General features: G+C 50.7%; 8 protein-coding genes across 8 annotated transcripts; 6 read left to right on the forward strand and 2 right to left on the reverse strand.

The window, feature by feature from the left end:
- Positions 1-263: 263 nt before the first annotated feature.
- Positions 264-2,937, forward strand: N7446_000146 (Sin1 family protein; the record flags this gene model as incomplete). Its single annotated transcript, XM_058508913.1, has 3 exons — positions 264-286; positions 356-835; positions 891-2,937. The coding sequence occupies 3 exons, from the start codon at positions 264-266 to the stop codon at positions 2,935-2,937; spliced, it is 2,550 nt and encodes an 849-aa protein (XP_058377892.1).
- A 3,452-nt stretch (positions 2,938-6,389) lies between these two features.
- On the forward strand, positions 6,390-7,457 carry N7446_000147 (uncharacterized protein; the record flags this gene model as incomplete). Its single annotated transcript, XM_058508914.1, has 1 exon — positions 6,390-7,457. One exon carries the CDS (start codon positions 6,390-6,392, stop codon positions 7,455-7,457), a length of 1,068 nt encoding a protein of 355 aa, XP_058377893.1.
- Positions 7,458-8,061: 604 nt separating this feature from the next.
- N7446_000148 (uncharacterized protein) lies at positions 8,062-9,206 on the forward strand (the record flags this gene model as incomplete). The annotated part of the gene is made up of 2 exons (XM_058508915.1): positions 8,062-8,081; positions 8,186-9,206. The coding sequence occupies 2 exons, from the start codon at positions 8,062-8,064 to the stop codon at positions 9,204-9,206; spliced, it is 1,041 nt and encodes a 346-aa protein (XP_058377894.1).
- Positions 9,207-9,523: 317 nt separating this feature from the next.
- N7446_000149 (legume-like lectin family protein) lies at positions 9,524-10,835 on the reverse strand (the record flags this gene model as incomplete). The annotated part of the gene is made up of 6 exons (XM_058508916.1): positions 9,524-9,961; positions 10,017-10,277; positions 10,342-10,423; positions 10,483-10,553; positions 10,653-10,676; positions 10,740-10,835. The coding sequence occupies 6 exons, from the start codon at positions 10,833-10,835 to the stop codon at positions 9,524-9,526; spliced, it is 972 nt and encodes a 323-aa protein (XP_058377895.1).
- A 315-nt stretch (positions 10,836-11,150) lies between these two features.
- tim13 (protein translocase subunit TIM13) lies at positions 11,151-11,564 on the forward strand (the record flags this gene model as incomplete). Its single annotated transcript, XM_058508917.1, has 2 exons — positions 11,151-11,273; positions 11,325-11,564. The coding sequence occupies 2 exons, from the start codon at positions 11,151-11,153 to the stop codon at positions 11,562-11,564; spliced, it is 363 nt and encodes a 120-aa protein (XP_058377896.1).
- A 380-nt stretch (positions 11,565-11,944) lies between these two features.
- On the reverse strand, positions 11,945-13,316 carry pkaC (cAMP-dependent protein kinase catalytic subunit pkaC; the record flags this gene model as incomplete). Its single annotated transcript, XM_058508918.1, has 4 exons — positions 11,945-11,972; positions 12,025-12,399; positions 12,447-12,700; positions 12,759-13,316. 4 exons carry the CDS (start codon positions 13,314-13,316, stop codon positions 11,945-11,947), a joined length of 1,215 nt encoding a protein of 404 aa, XP_058377897.1.
- A 733-nt stretch (positions 13,317-14,049) lies between these two features.
- Positions 14,050-15,213, forward strand: N7446_000152 (PRCC domain-containing protein; the record flags this gene model as incomplete). The annotated part of the gene is made up of 1 exon (XM_058508919.1): positions 14,050-15,213. The coding sequence occupies one exon, from the start codon at positions 14,050-14,052 to the stop codon at positions 15,211-15,213; it is 1,164 nt and encodes a 387-aa protein (XP_058377898.1).
- Positions 15,214-15,593: 380 nt separating this feature from the next.
- On the forward strand, positions 15,594-16,562 carry N7446_000153 (uncharacterized protein; the record flags this gene model as incomplete). The annotated part of the gene is made up of 1 exon (XM_058508920.1): positions 15,594-16,562. One exon carries the CDS (start codon positions 15,594-15,596, stop codon positions 16,560-16,562), a length of 969 nt encoding a protein of 322 aa, XP_058377899.1.
- Between the last annotated feature and the right edge of the window lie 65 nt (positions 16,563-16,627).

Below are 16,627 nucleotides of genomic sequence, written 5' to 3' on the forward strand. Positions count from 1 at the left end.
ACCACCACCGATCGACTTCCCTTCCTACGATCTCTCACTTGCTAGCACACTCTCCTTCCTGCTCTCCGTGTCTTTCTGTCTTGCTTCCAGGCTGGTCCTGCATGAGACAGACTTTATTTACGCATGCTCTCTCCCTCCGCATGCCCCACGTGAGCATGCGACTTCGGCTTTAAGCTGAGATTGCACGATAACCTCGGTCGCTACAGACTACGCAGTACGTTCTTGGCTGACTGGGGATTTCTGATCTCCCTGTCGCTGTGAATATGTCTCTCCTTCACAACGAAGAGTAAGTCGGCCCCGGATTCGCAGACCGTCTCCCGAAGCGCGGCAAGACCTAGGACTAAACCAAGCATAGCTTTGCGATCTGGCAATTACGTTCCTCATATCTGTCGACAATAAAAGATGGAATCGGAGACCGACTCATCACCGTCAATGACTCCGTTCTGAACACGCCTGGCTTCCGCGCCGCGGGCTGGTCAACGACCTCTGCGTACCCCAACACACACAGCTCCTCCCACCTCAGGCGCTCTTACTCCCCACCGATCCCAACCACGGCAAATGTATCATCCGAATATTACAGGCTTGCGGAGCGAAATGCGAAACCTGCGCAGGACGACGTTCAAGGCCTCGGCCTGGAGGATGGCGAGGATGATGGTGGCATGGTGACCGGCAAAAGCCACGCGGACACGACTGGGCGACGACATCATGCGCGCAGCGGAAAGAAGAAGAGTCGACGTGAAAGGCAGCAAGAGGCCCAGAGACAGGCGGAAGCTGAGGACGACGACAGCAGTGATTTGAGCGATGACAGCGACGATGATGGGGACAACGTTGGCAGGTTGGTGAAATACTTAACGATATTCTATTTCAATTTCTGATATGAAAATGAGCAGTGCTGTTGACCAAATCAAGTTCAACAAAATGCCCATTCGCCGAGATCGAGCCGATTCCTCTCCAAGGCGCTCCGAAGACCAGCGTGATCGACCAGAGGTGATGATCACGTCTCCTTCGACACAGAACGTTGCGAACCAATACCGTGCACCAACACGCCCTCGAAGAGACACAACCACTAGCAGTGATTTATCAACGGACAATGAAGCGGACTCGCGAGGCTACAAACCAGGACAGGTCCAATTCTCCGGCAGTGATCACATTGTCGAATATACTCGCAGGCGACGTGAGCGAACTGGAAGCCGAGGCGCAGAAAGCATAGCTCTCGGAGAACTTCACGAAGAAGACGAGGACTCGGGTGCGGAGTCGGTTGGGTCTGCGCTCTCATCTGATTTTGATAACACAGCTGGTTCTGGTTCCCTACTGCTTGCCGGTGTTGCGGACGGCTTAGATGCATCCTCTCCCATGGTGTTGATGAACAAGCTGCCCTCTGGGACAGGACCCCAGACTACTTCACCACGCAAGCCAAAAACACCTGCTCCTGCATTGCAACAACTCCCTCCTCCACGTCCTATCAGTATGATACAGCCGGTCAGCTTACTGACTAGTCAGCTCAAGTCCCGGAAGCGTGCACCGAGCAACCCTGTGGAGAAGTTTATGGTCCTTTATGGGCAAGGTCAAGAGGATCCGTTGTATCTGAAGATCTACGTCCCCTTTGCAAGTGACCCCGAAGAACCATTAGATATGCCACTTTTGCGCGAATCGAAACTTGCAGAACAGCCCGCCCTCGTTACCGTTGCAGAGACAATTGGTCTTGCACTGTGGAAGTATTCTGCAGACTCTCGTGGCCCAGCGATTGAGCGCGAGAAGTTGTCTGTGAATCGGTGGACTCTACGGATGGTTGAGGATGGGGAAGTCGAGTTTGATTTCCCAGCACTTGGGCGGACACTCCCAATGTCGGATTTCACGTCCAACAACAACGGCAAATCTGGCAAATCACGAGGACGGTCAAGGGGCAAGCCGTATGACGAATTTGCACTTGTGGAGGCTTCGAAGACTGAGTTCGAGAATAACGAACGGCTATACCCACATTTCAGTGCGACTGTTGGACCGGATGAGGGTGAACAGCCAGCAACTCTCGCAGTACCTGGAACACAAACTCCCGGACAGCAAACCCCTAACCAGCCCACTCCAGCACGCACAAATCCTATCCTAGGCCAACCGTTCTCCTCCGCGCTCAACCACAGCACTCTTACCCCTGCTGATCGACCTGTGGTACCTATCTCCCATGCTACTCCCCGCCTTGGTGTTTCCAAGACATTGAAGATTCGTTTCATCAATACAGAAGCTTCCGCGCATGTCATGACCCTGAACACATCTACTGACAGTTACATCGCGGAGATCTTGGATACTGTCTGTAAACGCTGGGGCCAGGATAAGGGCAATTATTTGCTGAAAGTGATGGGGTCCAATACGATTGCACCGCTGGACCGCACTGTGGAGGCATTGGGTAGCATTACAGAGCTTGATCTTGTGCGTCGTCGCTTCGGTGGTGGTCCTCTGGCATTAGGAACATCACCTGGCAGCTCGTCACCAAATGCACCCCTGATGGTGGAAAGCTCCGACCCAGCTGCTTCCAAGAAGAGCAAGAAAGAAGCCAAGAAGGGCACTCAACGCATGCTACCCTCATCTTCTCAGAAGCAAGACCACCTTGGCGGCTACTACCGTCGCTACCACGTATTCCGCAAGCAACCCATGTCATTCACAGCATCCAACCACCGCATCCTCACATTTGAAAACGACTACATGCACATCGTCCCAGGGGATACAGGCAAAACAGCCTCCGGCGGCAAGACACGATCAATCAGTTTCAGCGACGTGATCGGGTCAAAGGTCAGTCGCCGACACCCCAAGAGCTTCCGTGTCATGATAGTACGCGGCAACGATGCCACAGAACAGAAGCGCTATGACTTCGAGGCTCGGAGTACGGGTGAAGCTGTAGAGATCGTGGATGAGATCAAGAAAAACATGGCACATTATCGCATTTGATTGCTTTTCTTTTCAGACATGTATGCGCGTTTGGGAGGGGAGATTCCCTGGGAATGGGCGTTTTTTTTATCTAGCCGTTGTTGCAGATTTCGGGTTTTGCATTCATACACTCAAGCTTCCAGATGCCTGTGGCATTTCCAATTTGATCTTCAGCCTGTGAAGGGCAGGCGTACAGTACAGTACAGTTATAACAGTGGGATATCAGGCACCAGCTAAAAAGTCAGACAGAAATTGGGGCACGCATGGCACGTGACCTATACAGTAGACCACTTCGATAAACAAGTTTAGCAGTGACTTTTAACATCAGTGGTAGAAATGCTATACGTAGAGTAGACTTCACTGAATGAAGCCGAATTCCCGCACCTGCGAGACTTGTTGCTCGGTCAGGACTTGCATCCGATGCCTAGGGCAATGCCAAAATGGCACTCCCAGTCAGAAGGTCATGTTCTTTTGACAGGTGTCACTGGGTTTTTGGGGGCACTCATGCTTTCCTTGCTGGATGCAACTTCTGGGAAGTTCGATCTGGCCATCAGGTCTCGAGACAAAGTCCAAGCGGTTCCTGGTGATTTATCGTAGGAATATCTTGCCCTAGGGGCCGCAGAATTTGCCCACCTAGCCGAGAAATGCAGCACTATTTTTCTAGGAGCTGTTGTTAGCTGGGCCTTATCTGATGATGCACATCGTGAGGTGAATGTGCTTGGCCTTGTCCGTGTCATAGGATTTGCCTGCACTCAGCATACCAAATCTGTCCATTATTTCTCTTCTATTGCGACATGCGGCCCAGTTAGGTTTCTATCGGTCAAGAGCATATACCAGAGAGCCAGGGAGCAGGGGTAGTACCAGGAAAACACCAGGAAAGTTGCGATAATACGCTGGATACCCCCTCAGCAAATATGTCGCTGAAACAATTTGTTGGGATGTAATCGCACATGGCTTTCCTCTCACTATCTACCGCCCAGGCTTGATCCTCGCGCACGGTGTCACAGGCGAGGGAATTAGAGATGACGTATAAGGCTATGTCGACTTGTATTCGTTTGGGTGTATATCCTCACACATCCAACCAGCGGAACAACTTCGTCCCTGTCGACTTTGCTTGCTCATCTGCGTTGCGTATAACTTGATGCATCCGGCTCCAGACCAGAACACAATCCTGTCAAGCATGTTTAATATCCTCGGCCAACTCACTTCCGCGGTACTCTGCAGTGTCCCATTCCCTCAATGGCTGGATCCTCTATCAGGCACAAAACTTGATTCACGCATTGAACCAATGGCCCCAATAATAGCCGAGGTTGTCTGAATGCCTCATTTGCAAAAGCAGACATGACAGTGCACGGGACAGTGAATTTGCATAAGGCTCTAGCAGATCGGCCAGACCTCTTACAATGCAAGCATGTCTGATCGACTGGAAGTTTACTTCAAGCAATGGTCATGATAGTCAAGCCTTACTTTGGTACGATAGGCACAGAAGATTGTGCTTGTGTTGAATTAATCTAAATCTGTTGACGAGACAGCTTAATTGAATCTTGTTCCGATCTCGAGACATAGAGGGTATATCTTCCAGACGATGAGTTAGTTAACTTCGGAACTTCTAAAACCTGGTCAGAAAATTGAAATTGTTTTAGTTGTAGCATGTAGTCTTTACAATTGTGGCAGTGGCTGGAATGGAGGGATTACCTGCTCTCTCTTTGACCAGCAAATTCCTTCTGTATACCCACGGGTTAAGATGTGAATATTATATTAAGTAGGCATGCACTAGGCTCTGAATAGTTATAGATTAACCCTTGCATATAGGGATCTTTCTACGTGTAGGATTCTTACACATGATGGCCAGCTCACAAAATATCGTTCATACGGAGTGAAATGTACCGATTAGCCTAGCTTCTGTTGCATCTTCATGTGAAGAATGGCTTGGGCAGAATGATAGTTGGTCTATGAAGCAAGGATATATTCCTGGGATGTTCCATACAAGGAACAAGCCTCTTACTAGATACCAGGTACCTGGAAGATCTCCCATTTATGAAGATTTCAGCCGATGAGCTCATACTGAAGTTGGAATATCTGACCATAAATTACCCCGGATATTATGATATTTAAGAGAAAGGAGTTTGATTTCATAGTTAACTTCCTGTGTCGATTCGTGTGCCATGGAGTCGTTGGTCGCAATTGGCTATACCTCGTGGTTGTTTAATTTCTTGAAAAATACCCTTGCGTTCGCTATGCAACATGCACAGTCCATCTTCTTTACGATGGGTTTGCTGCGTGCCACCTGTTTGGCTTCAATTCCCTTCCTCAAGTACCTTATAGTTGGCGGCAGTATTACACTTTATACGATCATTGGAAATTCGCCTAGTGAGACAGCCTAAGACGATTGAGAACGATTGGCTCTCGTTATAGCTGGGAGCCATTGCCTTCCCTTTAAAGAATTCGCCGGATACCATGGATAGTTGACACATTTGCAAGTCCCGTGCAGTTGGCAAACCTGACTCACAAGTGAAATAACATTTCTCCCCATGTATCTGAACAAGAGAGGACATACAGTAGAAAGATGATAGATACAATGATGATCTTACTAACGACCGAGATGAATTGCCGTAGTTTGGCATCCACACAACGAGCCTCTTTGAAACAGAACTGACCAAGATCACTGTTTTTGGTTTGAAGGATCGTATTCAGATATAAAAGTACAGTCAATGCTATCAGTCCTCATACCTTCTATTATTAAACCACTACAGCCTGAGCACTTGAAAATGGGCAGAAAGAGTTGAAACAAGAGAGGTCAAAATAGGTCATATTATGTCCTAAGCGTATAAACTTTGGTGGTCTAGTGATATTTGCCTCACGATTCAAGTCTCTGTTTACTTTTGTCCCCAGGAATATGTAGTCTCCTGCCTCTTCATACCTAGGTACAGAATGATCGTCTTCCTCTTCCTCCTCCTCCTTATTATTATTCTTCTCTCTCTCCAGCCCTTCGAATCAACCTAAATCTATATAACAAGTAAAGGCGGTGATGGTGTCACGTTCAGGCAGTAATAGACGTTCTGGAGGGTGTGATCTCAAAGGTCTCCAGGACTCACTGCCTACCTTTGCACCGTTTGAGTTGTTTGTACAAAGCTGCATCGTCATATGCTGTCACATGTTGGTCTTTACGGAACAGGCAGTGGGAGCTTTTGATCCTCATTATCGTGGGATTCCTTTTTCGCCTCTGGTCTCCTTCCACTTTCCCCCTGCTTCCTTTCAAGTTCCTTACTCAACCTTTTCACTTTGCGATGCTCAAAGTTGCGATCATTTCAAAAGACCTCCCTCTCACGGGCGAGCTCACCTGCATCAGCCAGTCATAATTTGATCGTGGAAAGATCCTACCATCTTCTTTCCTGCAGGTGAGATAAACTCAAGACTGTGAAGCCTCAACAATCATTCCCCTCTAATCATGAAGATCTTTCAAGAAGACAACCATGTCCCTCCAATCTCTCCCCACAGAGATCATTCTCTGCATCGTGGATAATCTCAGCTTAATGAGAGATATCAATGCTCTTGTGCGCACTCACCCTCGACTGAGGGAGCAGTTGGAACTCAAACTTTACAAACTGGATGCCAAGGCTCATGGCGGCGCAGCTGCTCTCTGGGCTGCTGAGAAAGGTCGACTGAGCACTCTGCGCAAGTCCGTAGCAGCTGATGCAAAGATTCCAAAGTCAGACCGCTTCAATACACACGTCAAAACGTCTGACTTTATTGAATCCTTGTCTATCATCCCCAGATACCCACGAGCGCATCCCATCACTGCTGCTGCCGCCGCTGGATCCAAAGCCTGCATCAGGTTCCTGATTCGCTATGGCGTCTACCCCAACTTTCTTGACGATCACTTTACAACTCCTATCCAAGCGGCAGCCGCCAGAGGTCATACTGGCGTAGTCAAAATGCTTCTGGCCGGTCACCCGGAGGTTTTCAGGGGTGCTTTCACACTTCGACGCTCCCTCAAAGTTGCCGCACTCTTTGGATTTCTCCCTGTTCTCGAGGTCCTTTTTGCTCATCTCGAATCTCCCAACTCCGGCGGTGACCTCCCCGTTTGCCTTGCGGCGCAGATCATACTTTATGAAGCACTGTGGCACAACCAGCCCAACGTCGTGGTTTATGCTCTCAGCAAAGGAGCAAATGTGAATGTTATCGACAGCGAAGCTACACTGTGGTTCGTAGCTGACATTGCCCCTTGGGAGCCAGTTTCCAGGGTGCGACGCATTCTGAGACAAGAACACAAAGCCAAGAAGGTAATCCTCGGACAGGAGGTATGTGGCTGGAGAGAATACCACCCAGATATTATGGACGCCGCTCTGACTGGCCGTCACTGTGACCTTGTCCGTTTGGTTATTGATGCAGGCTTCGAGGGCCCCAATGGTCGACAGTCATATGATAGCATCTCACTCACCATAGCCAGGGCTCACTGGCGAAGGCTCCAGAATCTGATTGACGTTGGGGATCGGCCTCACCTTTGGCCTAACGGTAACTGGACTAGCAATCACTGGTGATATTCTTCTCGCGGGATTTGAGCTTTCAATGTCTGTACAGACGTAGGATCTACACAATCGTAGAATCAAGATGGAGATCGAGAAGATACTGTTCAGAAGCAATATCCTGTTACTTATGTCTTACAGATCCTGATTAGCAGGAAGTACATCAATTCACGCTTCTATTTATTGATTCTGGGTGTCGTGCAACAGGAGTCCATAAGTTTATATACATTGCCCTGATGAAGTATTGGATAATCTCTACACGGAAGCCTCGAAGCGAGTATGCCGTTTCATGGATTGTTTCCGCCCTACTTTGGCATCTCTTTTTGACCTCTTTCTTGACCATTATCGAGTGCCCCGAATTGCTTTATATACAAGTAGGGGTGTGAAAGGAGTTATGGCTAATGATGTAATTCAGGGTGCTGTTTCAGCGATGAACACCGTCCAATCCAAATCAGTCGGAAAAGGTTATCCCTCAGCGACAAACTGCACAAAATTCGTAGTAAGGTGCTGCTCAACGGAGCAGATAGGCATGAGCAAATACGCAGTGGCGTTTGAACAGGTTCTTCATCCAACTTGATGAGTTAGGGCTCGGGCGATAACACGATAAGATCGCGATAAGATGATGCAAGTGCTCAGGCGGTCAGTAGGGCGGTGAACCAAAACAACGCATTTCATCTCGACTCTACACACTCCGTACGATCGCACGCACCAATTCGCCTGGAACAGATTGTGTCGCCCTCCAGTCTCCGAGATGGACACCAAAGGAGCCGAAGAACACATCCCCCTCCGGCTTCCACCAACACCCACAAACCCGACGAATACAATCCAAGCCGCAGCAAAGGCAAATTCCGCTTCAAAAGCTCATCACGACACTCAAAAGAAAGCCACAACCCCTCGAGCACAAGACCACACCGCAAACGCCACCGAAGCCACCGCTCCAGGTCCCCCGGAAAGCACAGCAAGCGCCACCGCTCCAACACCCCACCAGCCCAATCCACCAACCAACCCCACCTAAACACAAACGACGCATTCCGCGAATCGCTCTTCGACGCCCTAGGCGACGACGAAGGCGCCGCATACTGGGAATCCGTGTACGGCCAACCAATCCACAACTACAGCGTGCCGCACGTACCCAAGGGCCCAGATGGCGAACTGGAACAGATGTCCGATGAGGAGTACGTGTCGTACGTGCGGACGCGGATGTGGGAACGCACGCGCGAAGGCATGATCGAAGAACAGGAACGACTACGTGCCGAGCGGATGAGGCAGAGGAAGAAAGAGGAGAAGGGGCGCAGTGCTGAGGCGGAGAGGAGGGCGTTTGAGAGGGCTATGGATGATAGTTTGCGGCGTGGGGCTGAGAGGAAGAAGCTTAGGGCATGGGATGGGGTTTGGAGGGAGTATATTGAGCAGTGGGAGGTTATTGGGCGGGTTGGAAAGGAGGCTGCGCAGGAGGGAGAGGGCGAGGGAGAGCGGGCGCGGGAGAAGAAGGGTTCTTCTAAGTCGTTGCGCAATTTACTGTTTTGGCCTGTGAGATCTGGGAAGAGGGCTGATGTTGAGCCTGAGGCTGTTGAGGAGTTCATGCGCCATGCTCCTGGGCTGGATTTGCTGAGTATCCTCAAAGCTGAGCGTATTCGCTGGCATCCGGATAAGATTCAGCATCGTTATGGAGCGCTGGGCATTGATGATGTCGTTATGCGCAGTGTTACCGAGGTCTTTCAGATCGTGGACCGGTTGTGGAGTGAAGAGAGAGAACGACAGGGCTAAGAGACCAGCCTGGGACATTGGCCGGACTGGAATATGCATTTGGCAGCGTTTTGCATACTGATTTTACTACGATACCCCATTCACGCCTATCAGAGCATGCAATTGAATAATCATGACTTGGATTCATTTCAAATATCGGGAGAAAGGAACAGGATAAGTTGTCGCGACAAAAAACGTAGATCAGAGAGTAAAAAGAAGAGCTTCACAGGGGCTATGTATGCAAGAACGAACCATTTCATCAACCACAACTGGGTAGACCCAGACACCACTTTCGAACCAGACTTCTGAGTCCTGTGCTTTGCAAAATATCCGTAAATTCAGAAACGCGAAGACCGGGCCTTGGTCCGGTAGATCGTCCAGCCAAAGTATGCACCAGCAATAGCAGCGAAGAACATGATGGTCTTGAACAGGAACCAGGTCCAGCTGCCACCCTTCTTAGGAGCCTTGGCGCCGTCACGGCCCTTGGAACGGCCGTCAGAGGAGCCCTTGCCGGCGTTGTTGTTCCGGTTGAGGGAGTATAAGTTCTCAGCCTTGAGGGAGATAATGTCGTGGTTGTCGCTCAACTCACCCGTCTCAGCGGAGAGACCGAGATAAGCAACGGAGGGAATGGCAATGTTAGCCTCGTCGGCGTTGAGAGTAAAGCAGTTGGTCCACGAGTCTTCGGTCTTGTACTGCAGTTCCAGGGTGAGGGACTTGTCCTGGAAGTAGGTGAGACGGGCCTTGGTGGGGACGGGGGCGCTGCGAAGACCACGAGCCTATAGATAATTAATTAGCACTGCCTTACGTAGCTGCAAATGGATCAAAACTCACGGAGCAACCGGCCAGCTCGTTCGCCTTGCCGTCGTGCGCCTGGTCGTAGGTGGTCTGGCCGTCACCCATCATGGCCATGACGTATGGGAACGACACACCTGGGCGGTTGTTCTTATAGGTGTCGAAGAAGATACCGAGACCCTCAAATCGGTCTGTCGAGCCGAACACGGGGCCTTGGGTGGCGCGCTCCTTGGTGAGCCAGAGGGCAAATCCATCACCGTGCAAGTTGCCGGCGCCGTGGATCTCAAACTCGAGTTCGATCTGGCAGGGGTACATGTGAGCGTTGGGGGCGCACTTCTTCTCATTCGCGTAATCCAGTATTTACCTGCCAATTGGTCGCCGTGAGAGGCACGCGAGAGAAGATCCATCCTTGTTGGGATGGTCGGTCGGCCGTAAGTCGGAGGTACCTGATCACAGGGACAAAGTTAGCCCATTTCCTGCTCATAGGTGCCCTTGGAAGCATTACTTGTCGGCGCGGACTACTGTATCTCCTCCGAAGTCGAACCAGCGGCTTTGGAAATCCGAATCGAGATATGGCTGTTCCTGGCAGTCAGCATTGGTCTTCGGCGGAGTGCAAGCTATGTGCAGATTGATGTCGGCAGACTTGAACGAGCTGGATACCGGAGGTAATCATACCGGAGAAAGGCTGTGGGTGCGAAGCTGTAGACGTCACAAGTTAGTACCTCGGCCCCGAATCAGGTCGCGTCAACAATGCACACTTACAGGGATGCTTTTGATATTGGGGTCATCGTAGGCATTTACTGGTACTGAAACCAGGCCTGCAAGACAGAGAAGAGAGGAAAGCGACGGGAAACGCATATTGGAGTTGTATTAGGGCCCGTGGAGGGGAGGCCCAAGGAGATTCAAGGATAGACCGGGGGTGAGATAGACGGGGGCACGGTGTCACCAGGACCCGGATACCCAGGAGCAAAGAGAAGAAAAGGGGACTGAAAGGCGAGCACAAAGAGTGAATTGGTGAAGTGCGAGGAAGTGAAGTATACAACCCTGGAGCTTGTTATGCTAAGGTGTCCACATCAGGTGTGGCGCAGGACACCAGCCACACTCAGATCCTGAACCTTCAATTTGTTCGTCTTCCCCGACTTCATCTTCCCATACCTCTTATCCTCACACACAATGTCGTCTCTCTTCGGTTCTTCCTCCTCTGCTGCCCCTCAGACCTCTGAGGAGATCAAGGCTGCTGTCGTGCGCCAGCTCCAGACCGAGGCCGCCATGTCCAACGCTCGTTCTCTGATCGGAGTACGTCACCATCCCTGGTTGTCGACAGCAACAAGCTAACAACACCTGCAGAAAGTGAACAAACACTGCTTCCAGGCCTGCGTCCCTACCCCCGGTACTTCGCTCTCTGCTAAGGAGAATACCTGCCTGTCCAGCTGCATGGAGAAGTACATCGCCATGTGGAACGTCACTAGCCGCACCTACATCACCCGTGTCGGCACCGAGACCAAGCGTCTCGGTGGACAGGATGCCGCCGCCATTGCCTCGATGGCCACCGGCCAACCCGAGGGTGGCAGCGGAATCCTCGGTTAAATTGCATGCATCCAAGATGATCGAGTCTGCGCGGATGATGTAAAGACGAAACCCGAGAAGCAAAAGACACACCTTCTCGAATGATCTACTGTACGATAGAAGCGGCGTGGTAGCCCGTGTATAATATGGGCGTGGCTTTTGTGCCCAAGTGGTTGAGAACATGGGGGATAGAACAAGGATTCCCGAGCCCTGTATATCGAGCGGAATTGAAAGAAAAAGTCAAAAATTCGATTGCAATTGCTAAAGATATATGGGATCGAAAGTACAAAGTATGGGTTTTCATATAGTGACTCCTGGTTTTCACGACTCCCGCCGGGGTCAATCAGTACCCGCCCTCCCCCGGAAGGACTTTTCGTCTCGTCATAAATCATACAAGCACTTCAGAAGTCGGGGAAAAGGTGGCCATATCTGGGACTTGTCAGTCAATTGTGCGCGAACAGCTAGAAAGGAATATACATACGCGTCTTCTCCTTCTTGGCCATAGTGCTCTGTCTCTTCGGGGTACTTGTCGTATTGGCTGGCATCACCCTGTCCACCGCGAATGGGAGGGATATAAGGCGCATCGATATCCTTGCGCGCCAATCGGTCCCAAGTGACCTCGGCGAACCAGGCGTGGTTCTTGACATCATCCGGGCCACCGTGCAAGTTGCCGAGGCGCTTGGTCAGGTCGGATGTAATCAACTGCGAGAGGAGATCGACCGCGTCGTTGTGCAAGTATGGAGGGTACTTGACCTTGCCGCGCAAGATATTCTCATAGATCTTCACTGGGGATCCGCTATCCCAGAAGGGAGTGAATCCACACAGCATCTCGAAGATTAAGATTCCCAAGGACCACCTGCAATTGTTAGATCAATTGCATCGGAATATTAAAAAGAAGCTTACCAGTCAACTGATTTGTTGTAACCCTTAGAAGAGACAACCTCGGGTGCAAGATAATCGGGTGTACCGCACAGCGTCCACGTAATGTCAGGCACATCTTTGGCGAAACCAAAATCGGTAATCTTCAGATGCCCGTGGCGATCTAAGAGAAGATTCTCGGGCTTAAGATCACGGTAAATAATTTGATGTGCGTGTAGATATTCCAATGCCAACGTGACCTCGGCGGCATAGAACTTGGCCACCGGGTTGGGGAATCGCTAATGACGAATTAGAACTTGTTTCGAAGCTTCAGATGAAAAACGCAATGCGACTCACTTGTGACTTGCGCAAGAGACTGAACAGTTCACCACCCTCCACGAAATCCATGACCATGTAGAGGTTGCGGGAATCCTGCCAAGTTCCCCACAGGGTGACCAAGAATGGATGGCGGACCCGATTCAACATGCGACGCTCGTCGTTTGTGTGCTCAATTTGTTTCATCTTGACGACCTGGGCCTTTTTCAAGACCTTCATAGCATAGAAGCGGTGGTTGTGGTTCGACTGCACCAGGTGCACGCGACCGAAGCTCCCCGTTCCCAAGGTGCGCTGCAGTTGGAAGTCCTCCTGGGAGTACTTCCCCTTGGTTACTCGCTCCTGCTTCTGAGTGTGGTGGCCCTGGCCCTGGGGCTGACCGTGTGTATGAGACTCATTGGAACTGCCGGAATTCGAGTTTATGATGTTGTCGATACTGGCGGCATTCGATTCGCCCGTATGTTGGGGCGAGGCATGGGATGCGGGTTGCATGGATGCGCCTGAGTCGTCAGTATTGGGATCCCCAGAATCGTGCGAGTCCTTCGTTCTCCGCTTCTTCAATAAACCTCCTAAGCTCGGCATGGAGAGGGATTGTCAAGGGCCATTGGGGGTGAAAGAAAGAATGGGAGGTCCGGATTAAGTGGGGAGGGGCAAAGCCAGAATGACGCATTGATCTTGCCCCGATATACTGCAAACATGTATGCTCATACTCGCATATGCTAGCTAACACGGCATTGTTTATTCGAATCTATTGCCTATGTTCTCTGTTCTCTTCTGCTTCATTGCTCTGTCTATGCCCGTTCCTTTTCCTGTGTTTCAGGACGCCACTGCCGTAGCAACGTACGAGAATCTCGTATTTCCCTTATCTTCATTATTGGGTCTCATTTGGTTGATCATATGAAACAAAACTGACCATAAATATTGCTCATAGTACTCCGGATTACTTGCACAAATATACTATAGACTTGTTGATATCATTGATGTTAGCAAAATTCAATATAGGAGGCGGAGTAACCGGCTGCATGTATGACGTTATCAATGGATGCGATCATCTCCAAACACTCTAGAGTAGGTTTGTAGGTAAAGTTAAGAGCCGGTACGGAGCACATGGAGCATGTTTTCGGACATTTTCCCGTTTAGTCCTCAACCGTGTCTCTGCCGATCTCTCTGATCTCAACTGTCTCACATTCCTTGGAGCTCAATGATTATGTAATATTAAGCGCTGACGTAATGGTGTGTGTCTGCCCTGATATTCAGGCCACAATATGCCTAACTTGGACTGTATCCATCTACGAGATCGACCACACACACCACCATGGCCCTAGTAGCCTACTCCGACTCCGAAGGCTCGGATGCTGAGCCAGACACCACTCCGGCTATCCCGACCGAAAAGACAAAAAAGTCAGATTCTAGCGGCTTCCAAGTCGACCGCAGCAACCCGCGCAAGATCCGCGTTGCGCTCCCCGAGATCAAACCCGAAACCACAGCCGGCCAGGATGGAGAGGACGGTCCAGCACGCAAAAAGCCACGATTAGGTGGCGGAGGAGGTCTTTCAGGATTCAACTCCTTTCTGCCAGCCCCGAAACGAGCAGCCGAGAAGAAAACACCGGTGGCGTCAACGCGCAAACCGTTCAGCCTCAAGACAGGTGCAGGCCCGGGATTCGATCGCACAGCCGATGCAGAGACAAGGAACGAACAAGCTCTCAATGATCCAGCAGCAGATGGAGATGCCGAGGCCATACCCGCAGCGGGCAGCCTCAACACCACTACACCTGACGCCCCGGAGACAATGAAGAAGCCGGATGAGGTCAAGTTGCAGGGTAATCCTATGATGTTCAGACCGCTATCAGTGGGACGGCCAAAGAAAAATAAGAGCACCAAGGCGGCTCCGCAGCCGACAACTGGTCCAACGGCACCGAAGACTGCGCCTCTTCCTCAAGAGTCTGCACCACAAACCCCTGCTCCCGCAGCGCCAAAACCGAAAGTCAGCCTGTTCTCTCTATCCTCGGAGGAGACTTCTCGGGCAGATACACCACCAGGACCCTCAGCAACATACGAGCCGCTGGTATACAACGCCGAGGGTGACGCACCACCAGCCGGTCCTGCCGTGCCCGAATCTACATACGTCCCCCAAGACTACCCCCACACAGCATCGTCCAATCTTTCATCTTTGGATACAGTTGCCAACGATCTCAATCTATCCAAGGCCGAACGGCGCCAACTCTTTGGGCGAAATGCCATGCCTTCGCAGTCACAAGTACGCACCTTCAATACAGATGAAGAGTACGCCTCGAACCAGGTGCTGGCTCAGGGAGAGCTGGCTGCAGCTCAGCACAACCCCGTACGCGCTATTGCGCCTGGCAAGCACAGTCTCCAGCAATTGGTCAATGCGGCGAGCTCACAGAAGGAAGCGCTGGAGGAGAGCTTTGCAGCTGGCAGGAGGAACAAAAAGGAAGCTGGATCCAAGTACGGATGGTAGTTGTAGTCAATATGGACATATGGAACCGTTCTTTGTCAAGCGCATTAGCATTGAGATACCAATACCAATCTACAGGTAGTAGCCTACGACAATTTGAGTCAAGTCGAAAATGTACAGTCATACGTCATGAGTCTGTGTCTGTTGACATCCCGATATTAATATACCGCCATAACTTGGCTATTTATTGCTGAGTCCAATTAACTATTATTGTTTCTTTGGCGAAAATAGCCACCTATAGCCAGTAAATCTGCTACCCACGTAGTCAACGACAACGAAAACGGAAACGAGTGCGAACCCGAACCCGAAATGTAATACATAACAGCGTAAGCAATTTCAAAACCTCTTCTCCTATCTAATTCCCCCAAATCAAAGCCTCCACAATGTCTCCCTTCGAGTATTCAACGCCTTTAAGCTACATCGGCCTCGCAACCGTCAGCTACATAACCTACAAGTTCACCTCGCAAGCAACAACCTTCCTCCTCCCCTCAACCCTAAAAAGCCGCTATAACCCCAACCTAAAGGCCAACTGGGCCATAGTAACTGGCGCGACAGACGGCATAGGCTTCGGCTTCTGTCAAGAACTCTGCGCGCGCGGGTTCAACGTCATCCTCCATGGACGCAATGCCGCCAAGCTCGAAAAACGGCAGCGCGAACTTGGGGCCGAGTTTCCCGATGCCAAGACCGGATCGTTGGTTTTGGACGTTCAGGCGCTGAAGAAGGATGATGTGGACGGTATCGCTGATCAAGTGCGCCTTATTATTGAGAAAGGCGGAGGCGGGATGTTGACGGTGCTGGTTAATAATATTGGAGGCGAGACGAAGGCTGCTGCTATGTTGAGTGAGTTGACGTATGAGGATGTTGATGCGACGTTTTGTCTGAATGCCGTGTTCATGACTCAGCTCTCGCGCGTCTTGATGCCTGTTTTGGGAGGCAACGGTGTCCCTGGTCTTATACTTAATGTTTCTTCTGTTGCGGCTATAGGGCTGCCCTATATCACGGTGTATAGTGGGGCCAAGGGGTATGTCGAGTCTTTCACGGGGGCACTAAGTGCAGAGATGAAGGCTGAGGGGAAGAATATTGAGGTGATGGCGTTGAAGTCTGCGGAGGTGCAGAGTGGTGGCTATGACATCCCGACCAGTCTGTTTGTTCCTACAGCGAGGACTTTGGCGTCGGCGGGATTGAATCGGGTTGGATGTGGGAGGGAGATTGTTTGGGCGTATTTCTGGCATTGGGTGCAGGGGATTTCTATGGATGTTTCGCCGAGGTGGGTGTTGATGAAGTTTTCAGCGATGAAGCTAAAGGCGATCCGGGAGTGGATGTTGGAGAAGGAGAAGAGAAAGAAGGCTTGAAATGAAGTAATAACAAATGCATTATAATTTAAGCACTACGGCAGTTCGAGTCAAGTAGAAACTGT

Source organism: Penicillium canescens, assembly GCF_028828765.1.
Source record: "Penicillium canescens strain IBT 15451 chromosome Unknown utg000001l_segment0_segment0, whole genome shotgun sequence".
Classification (NCBI taxonomy): domain Eukaryota; kingdom Fungi; phylum Ascomycota; class Eurotiomycetes; order Eurotiales; family Aspergillaceae; genus Penicillium; species Penicillium canescens.